Source organism: Manduca sexta, unplaced genomic scaffold (genome assembly GCF_014839805.1).
Source record: "Manduca sexta isolate Smith_Timp_Sample1 unplaced genomic scaffold, JHU_Msex_v1.0 HiC_scaffold_2371, whole genome shotgun sequence".
Classification (NCBI taxonomy): Eukaryota; Metazoa; Arthropoda; class Insecta; order Lepidoptera; family Sphingidae; genus Manduca; species Manduca sexta.
Genome location: NW_023593329.1, coordinates 14,625 through 23,066, shown reverse-complemented (window position 1 = coordinate 23,066; position 8,442 = coordinate 14,625). Strand labels below are relative to the sequence as shown.

General features: G+C 34.1%; 1 protein-coding gene across 1 annotated transcript; it reads right to left on the bottom strand.

Moving 5' to 3' along the window:
* Window positions 1-2,973: 2,973 nt before the first annotated feature.
* On the bottom strand, window positions 2,974-8,087 carry LOC119192111 (mitochondrial folate transporter/carrier-like). Its single transcript, XM_037445948.1, has 3 exons — window positions 7,951-8,087; window positions 7,525-7,672; window positions 2,974-3,461 (listed from the first exon to the last, which is right to left on the bottom strand). Exons 1-3 carry the CDS (start codon window positions 8,047-8,049, stop codon window positions 3,427-3,429), a joined length of 282 nt encoding a protein of 93 aa, XP_037301845.1. The 5' UTR covers window positions 8,050-8,087; the 3' UTR covers window positions 2,974-3,426.
* Window positions 8,088-8,442: the final 355 nt, after the last annotated feature.

Sequence of the window (8,442 nt, the reverse complement as noted above, 5' to 3'; positions counted from 1 at the left end):
ACTTTAATAATAATCCAAACGTTAGAAGGCACTTAAAATATTTTAATAAACACTATATTGGAAACATTTAGATACATCCCAAACTAATATTGAGTACAATAATACTGGTTGAGATATATGTGAATGAATTTATTCAAATTCATTTTTTTTTTAGATACAATTCCCAGTAAAAAGTATATTATAAATAACCACAAATCCCACTTTATTGTTTTACTCAGTAATAAACAATTTGCAAGTATGTTTCTTCATATTATGTTCCAAATTACCAGAATTAGCGGCGTTTAGAATAGTAAGATTTTTAAAATTTATTTTAGCAATGACAAATGAAGGTAAATAATGTTTAATAAAATTGCCTAGCCTATTTTCAATTCAGTCGGAGATTAAAACGAAATATTCCAGATTATAATAAAATTTTGTTACTAATGTCATCCACAACAAAACATACATGATTTTCCAATATCGAAATGAACATTCTCTATAATAGACGGCATATTACATGGTTTATTTTCTAATTTAATCCAAACATGATTGAATCTACCATTGAAAGAATGACCAAAAAAACAAATTATAAGACGTTTTACAACCATGAAAAAGCTTTTATACTTGAAAAATAAATCTATGCACGTAAAAGGTTAACAATCATTCACTATAGCTAAACCATTAATCAAACTCAATCATTAGGAAATCTTAACGTTTTTTTCTGTGCCAGTCAATTATAATGCCGTAGTTGTTCTTGCGGCGCCAAATGATGTGTTATACCAATAATTATAACTAACAGGAACTAAGTTTGTAATAACTTGATGTGATGTATTAAAGCATGGGAACCAAATGATCCATAAAAAGAACAATGCATTTCAAAGCATACGTATCAATTTCGTTCGTTAAAACAATTTTTTTGCTAAGTATTCTTTAATTATATATTATAAATTGACAAGACGAGCAGGTATTTTGTCTGATGCAGCATAACAGTGTGAATACTGTTTAAATTTTCTTAAAAGACTATGAAAAAAGAAATTATAAAAACTAAAAAGGTTTTAATAATATCGCACTAAACGCGTCACTTAAAATTTTATTTCTTGAATTTTATAACATTAAATAAATCCACTCATAACTCAAATACACACATTTAACGGCATTCAAAACTATATTCTAAATACATATCACCAAACTACATAAAAGCGAAAATACATAAAGAACTTTATAAATTACGTAATTAACAATCAACATAGTTCTGACACCACACTAAAGGCAAATTTCAATAAACAATACCAATACTTCAGAACAATCAGTGAGTCATTCGTAGTAAGCATGTTAAGCATACTTAATTCTGATTGGTTCATTTTACTATTGGTCCGAAAGTACTGATCGTTTATTGAAATTGATCGCAAAGTAAAAGTCCTGTGCTCCGGACGCCAAATATGAGGGAAACTCAAACTCAAAACAAATTTCGGGTCATACAAAATTATATTCAATGCGAGGTTCAACCCGTTGTACACACACAAACCCTCTACGATATATGGAAATTTAAAATTACCTTAATTTACATAAATACGTGCACGCCTTTAATCCCCGGGGATAGGCAGAGGTGACTAGTGTCCTGCTTTGCTACTTGCGTTACATACCATGCTGCGAGCTTATAGCCATATTTGGTATATAATCCAGACTCCGGCCTGATACTGAATAGAAAATCCAAATATTTTCTCGGATCTGGGATTCGAACCCAGGGCCTCAGCGCAGTAGTCGTTTCGCAATACAACTACGCCACCTAGGACGTCCAAAGTCCATACCTTAGTTTGTAATATTATAAGTAAATATCGCATGCATTAAAATATGTATCAATTAAACAAACATACTCAAAATACTATTTTAAAATGATGAAATATTTCACCATGTAACATCTATATTCCCTTGTAAACTCAAGGCTTAACTCCGTAACCTCTTCTTGTAATTTCAATAAAAAAATTAGGCACGCACTAAAACTAAAGACTAAACTAAAATAAAGTCAAAATTATAATTTATGAAATTGAAGTGTCCTACATATTAAGGGGAACGTTTTGATTTCAATTGAATTTGACAGCTTTTTTGCACGTTTTTCTCTACCATTACCGGCCAATTATTGTAAACGATATGAATGCGGATCGATAACAAAAATGGACCAATCAGAATCAAGTTCTTCGACAAGATTATGTATGACCGATTTTGATCAATTCTTGAAATCGATCCGAAGTTATCGCTTTGAATTGTTTATAGTAATCAGACGTAGGTCATATTTTGTCTAAGAATACAAGTGAAAAATTTATAATTAATTATAATAATTAAAATGCTGATAATATTACTGTAGAATTGTGGCCAATATGGCAGTACTCTACAGTAAGGCGGTTGCATTCTCTTGTGATATACCTGAATGTTACCCATCCTTTAAATACTATCATAAGTGTGAAAGAGATAAAGGAAGCTCGAGGCCGGTGGTTGTCTTCTCCTTGAATTCTGATAGTCCCGCGTCACAGATTTGGATTAGATGATTTCTGCACAATGTGACGAATGTGAAGAAAAAGGCAGGTTGTGGTCACACAGTTGTAGTCTGTTTTAAAAAAATTATAAAATTTGTGCAAGTATTACTAAATCTATTTTCTATGTTTATTTCAATACCAGATGCCCTCTATATATTACGCGAAGTGCTTGTTGAATTACCAAATTAAATATACTCTGGATATTAAATGCTTAATTTTAAAATATAAGACTACATCTGATTTAAATAAAAAAAAGTACTATTTATGAACAGATATAAAAGTGATGGCATTATTTGTACAATGTATTTTTTATACAAGCTTGATTTAATATTGTGATATTTTTTCTACCTAACTCAAAACATGTTACCGACTTGACGATATATTATCTGTCGGGCAGTTAAAATTGGAAATAGGAAAATTATAATTTAGAGACAAACAAAAAGGACTAAATAATCTCATATCACTAATAATAATATACTTAACTTCTTTTTTGACATGCTTCTACAGCAAGTACGTCTCACCTTTGGTAATTTATGTAACTGGTAAAAGGCTAATTCACTTAAGCGACATTTGTTTATCGAAAAGTTTTAACAAATTCCCAAAAACAGAAAATCGTGCTGCTTTTAAATATGTATAAAACACAATGTCACAAAAGAAGTCGCTAAGTCAATTAGTCTCACCCGGAGATATCATTGTGACATATATTCTAACTTCCCTTTCCCTTTTACTTTTATTTTTTATTCCCTTTCGGCATCCACACTGATTTAGTCAAGGCGACCCTGAGCTATCAAATGTAAGCTCTACGTGCCGGCGTAAGAAGCGTTTAGCTCAGAGCGTTTGAGCATATAGTGCGACACGTTCTCATATGTGAGGAAGGTGACCATGGTCGCAGGCACCACGCGGACCAGGCTCGGCTTCAGACCCTTGTAGAATCCGCGACAGCCCTCGTACCTGCGGAACGGTTGCACTTGTAATGTCGAAACTAGCGCGATGTCGATGCGAGACAAATGGTTGCATATTGCGGTTTTTATTTATTATGAAAGCAATATAATAGTATTTTTATTATATGAAACTGGGGGCACGTATCTTGAGTACTGACTTTCAATGTGAAAAAATATAAAGATCAGTCAACAATGGGAAATTTAAAACTTTATATTCTTGCTTGTGGTAGAATAGTCGTACCCGCCCAGATAGCGACCAAGCTACAATAGGTGCCAAAGTAGCCTAGGTAAATGTCGCTTTCCGCCCAGCCTGAGTATAACTGGTTTCAAACAGGTCGGCATAATGGTGACAAGCAAAGGACAAACATCTCTCATCAATTAATACTCTATTTGGACCCTACTCTACTTACCATCAGATGCAGTGTGGTCACTTTGTTATGCCAATAAAAAGAAGAAATTTGATTGTCGTTGGACCACCTCGCAGTCTTTGACATTACGCAAGTATATTACGTCCCTCCATGAAATTAGTAATTATGTAGCGCTCAAGATCCGTGCCTAGGTGTATGTACTATCGTTTCCTAAGAATTTTCAGTGTGTATAGCAGGTTATGCCAATTTTGATTAGCAAAGAAAACTTTCCATTTGTCCCTCATCGAATTTTTAAATTGACATCGCAATGTATTACATATATAAAAAATACATTACAATACTGTATGTTGTACTTACCTTTTCACATATACATATATAAATATATAGGATATATAAGCATCTTCAATAATTTGATGTGTCTGATACTGTACATATAAAGCCACATTCAGGTTGGCATTTAACGCGTGTTGTATAGTACATAATATTATTTGAAATATAGTGTTGTAATTTTTATTTATTTATTATCGACATAAAAGGCGTAAAATCAACGCTGTTAAAAGCCTATGGACTTGCCAAACTAGACAATTATTATAAATTTCAATTTTAGTATACTAGATAAGATATATACTAGATATACTAGATGAAAGTAAATAAAAGTAATTTTAGTATAAAATGATTGTTTCAACCTCGATCGGGATGGATGTCAACATTGTCGTAGTTTGGCGAGGCCGATCTGAACGGGCTTCAAGAACGTGTAAAACTGAACTTTCTTGGTCATTATGTGTGAGAAAACTCAAATATATGTTTCAAAAGTTCATATTTGTTTCTCTACAATTGTTTAAAAGGACTACGATTATAGTGTTTAAGTTGACGCATACATATCGCCTCAACACTACATCGCCTCAGTATTAAAAATTAACCCAAACCACGCGGCATAGAGTACTTTTTACATTGCATAAATTTTGAATTGATTGGTAATTTATATATTAAATATAATATAAAAATACTTTATGCCACATAAATAAAGTTCATTTTCCAATACTGTTTTGAGACAATCCGGTATTGAGACGAAGTCTATATCCACCATATTTCCGAAATAAAACAAACAGCCAATCAATTTGCTATCATTTATTGATTACACAAATTGAATAGGCGAATCGAAACAATGGAACTTTAACTATTGATAATTATAAAAATATAATAATATTACGTCTTAAAATTGATATGGTGGCCAGCCACCGAATATAATCAACTAACGCCACCCCACGTCGCGGCAACTTTGTGACAGCAGGCTATTTATAACCTAAATATCATTCTTAGATTAACTGTGAAAAAAGATTTTTATTTTCCAAAATTTTTTTTTGTTTTAGTAATGAACAAAAATTGGGATGCGGCGAGATTTTGATTACTGGCAAACCTTTAAACAATTTAGTAATAAATCTTCAAACAAGTCATTATGGTAACAAAGAGAAATTATAAAAAATATATACTGCAATTTAGAAAAATATTTGTTTTTATTTATATTACATAATATAAACAGCGTCCTGTCACAAAGCGTCCCTACATAAAACTAACTGTCAAACAATTTGTATTTAGTTCTTTTTCCGAAAACTCATCACATTTCGTTTTGGTATATATTTTTTTCGATATTTTCAACATGTTTTCGGCCAGAACGCGTCGGGCTTCATACAACAACACATCTACAATTTTAAAACCTAATTACTCTAGTATTACTTAAAAACGTGATGAATAACAAATTACGCGGGGTTGCCAAAAAAACGTGGCTCTTTGGTAGATTTTTTTCTACAAGAGACGCACGTTTTTCACCGCTAGCAACCCCATACAAGCCCGATTATGTAATAATAAAATGACATTTAACGTCAAACTGACAGTACTAGTTTCACTCGTACGTCAAAGACAACTATTTTTTTCGAAAAGACAATAAATACTCAAACCTACATAATTTACGCTTATGAATCAAATGTATGCGAATGTGTGCGTGATTGTACTACGATTTGCTGAGGATGAAATGAGATTATATATTTAATATTTTTGCATATTGATTTTGATCTTAACATACAGGCGGGGGTACATAACATCAAGCATTTTGGACAACTTTGCTTCAATCGAAAATGTACTTTAAACCATGTGTAGATTGGAACAAAGTTGTGTGAACCTAACGTCTCACCACACATGTATCGTTTAGAAAGTGTCTTTTGATTATAAAATACTTAGAAGAAAGACACCAACACGAATTATAATAAGTACATATCCTACTATCACAAAATATTCAAATTATAACTAAATTGTGCTACGCTTGACAACCCTTGCGGTGTTGCCAGCTTTGTAAAATAAAATCAGCCGCGATCTGATGGGATATATCGTTGATTAAGGTTATTGTCTGTAAACAAAAAGAAAACACAACATATGCCGTGAGACAGATTTTACAAATTGTTATTTTATTTTTATATACAGTCAGCAATACAAACTTTTACTGAATATTTTACGGTCTTATCTAGCGACTCAACCCACGAATTTAGAATGCCGGCTCGTGGCTCGACCATCCGTACAGGGTCCAAAGCTTGTCGCTGCTCCAGTCGTTTCACACCACTCCAAAAATATCTTCCGTTTCTGTTTTGAAACTGCGTTTTAATGTCAATTATATTTTCCAAAACTGTTACGTCATTTTTCCGTTGGTATTACTGACTGTCACATAGAAACACCTAGACACTAATGTATTGTTATACAATATTTTTTGTCAAATACAATATAATTTTAACCTATGATGCAAACACTATTTCCATTAAACTTTGAACCTGTGCCAAAGTGTCCATTGACGGTGCGAATGTCAAAATGTCATAACTATAAATATTAAAAAACATGACAAGTTCAAGTTATCATCAAAACACAAAAATGCAAAACAAAGACATAAATAAATTAGATTAATTAATAAATTAGATTCCGCTTACACACTAATCACTTACATTAGTCAAACATTCCATAGAAAGAACGTTAGATGAATAGATCAACATTATATTGTTTTTAAAGAATTCATCATAAGATATACATTTAAAAGGATTTTTCTGTTTAAACTTTTAATAGGGTAGTTAATTCTTTCTTCAATATTAGTATGATAAGTTATATAACATCTAAAATATTTTTTATTATATCTATTCAATGAAAAATCACTTAGAAACAATTATTGAAGTTTAATTTAGTACCGAATAACAGAACAAGGTTGCATGGCGGAGTGTGACGCCACTACTTTATGATGTATGCGTGCGAGGGAGATAGTTAGATGGATATTTTAAATTGTTCTTTGATTTAATGACCTACATTGACGTTGTTTTAGATTTTTCAAACAGACTTTTTAAGAGATTCTGAAATAAAATCTCCACCACATTTCTACTTATCGTCATTTTGAATTGACTATTGCATCATCTATAATTTTTGCAGTCACAAAACGGCCGTTATTCAGTCAAGGTAAAGCACAAAACTAGAAAACACAAAAAATCTGTCGCCAAACACATAACCTAAGAATAAATCCCATCAGAGTCGCAGACGTGTGGCGCGGACGCGGACGCGGACGCGGTTCAGTCGTTGTTGGTGAATTTCTCCCAAATGAGCATGACGAGACATATGTTGGGCGTGACGTGCAGCAGGTAGGGCGCGAGCCCCTTGTAAACGCCGCGCAGGCGCTCGTACCTCCAGGTGTCGCGCACGCAGTGCCACGCGCCGCGGTAGCGCGCGCGCCGCGGTGCTGCAGCCGCGCGCGCACCACCTGGTACGGGTACGTCGCGCCCGCCGCCAGCAGCTTCGACACCGCCGCGAACGTCAGGTACTCCAGCGACGTCTGCGCCACCACCGGACCAGTGCACAATCATAAACTGGCTCATTTCACAATAAACGGGGACTATTCAAATATCTAGTAAACTAAAACAGGTATAAAAAACGCCTTCAGACGTCACCCAGCGTACACGGCTACCGTCCAAAGACGTCTGTACTTTTCAATTATATTTGAGTTACACTATTCTTACCATCAGGTCCCAACGTGTCACAGAATATAAATCCTAACGACTACTTATACTTTAAAACCCAAATAATACTCATCATCGGTCAATAGTGACTCACCAGTTTAATGTCGATGGGCAGGTTCCTGTACTGGTTGTACCTGTTCTTCATCTCCTCGTATGCCATGAACTGCAGCGCGCCGTGCGACACGCCGAACATGCCCGGCACGAAACCCTGAAATACACGACACAAACATTACTATAACTACGGAAGTCTGCAATGTGATGGTTGAAGAATATTCGTATCGGGTTGGAGGGCGACCACCGTTCACAAGGTATAAAACCCAACGTAGTAGGTCGCGTTCAGAGATGAGCCTGAGTACATCCAATTTTAAATAGGCCGGCATAATTACCTCGACTGGCGAAGAATAATATCTCGTCAATCTACTCTATCTGACCGCATTTACCATCAGGTGCAGTAGAATTACTTTGTCATACGGTAAAAAAAAACAACACAATCAAAATTAATTTCTTCCTTTCCGAATGACGCAGAATACTCAGTACTAATGTCATAATAGTAGGTAGCAATATCGATCTCAATTTATCATTAGAA

What these genes read in the sequence shown, in the direction of transcription:
- LOC119192111 (XM_037445948.1), bottom strand. Translation starts at nt 8,049, where the DNA reads ATGTTCGGCGTGTCGCACGGCGCGCTGCAGTTCATGGCATACGAGGAG. An exon ending in TGCCCATCGACATTAAACTG is followed by an intron (nt 7,673 to 7,950) that starts GTGAGTCACTAT and finishes GTGGTGGCGCAG; the next exon opens with ACGTCGCTGGAGTACCTGAC. An exon ending in TGCGTGCGCGACACCTGGAG is followed by an intron (nt 3,462 to 7,524) that starts GTACGAGCGCCT and finishes ACCGTTCCGCAG; the next exon opens with GTACGAGGGCTGTCGCGGAT.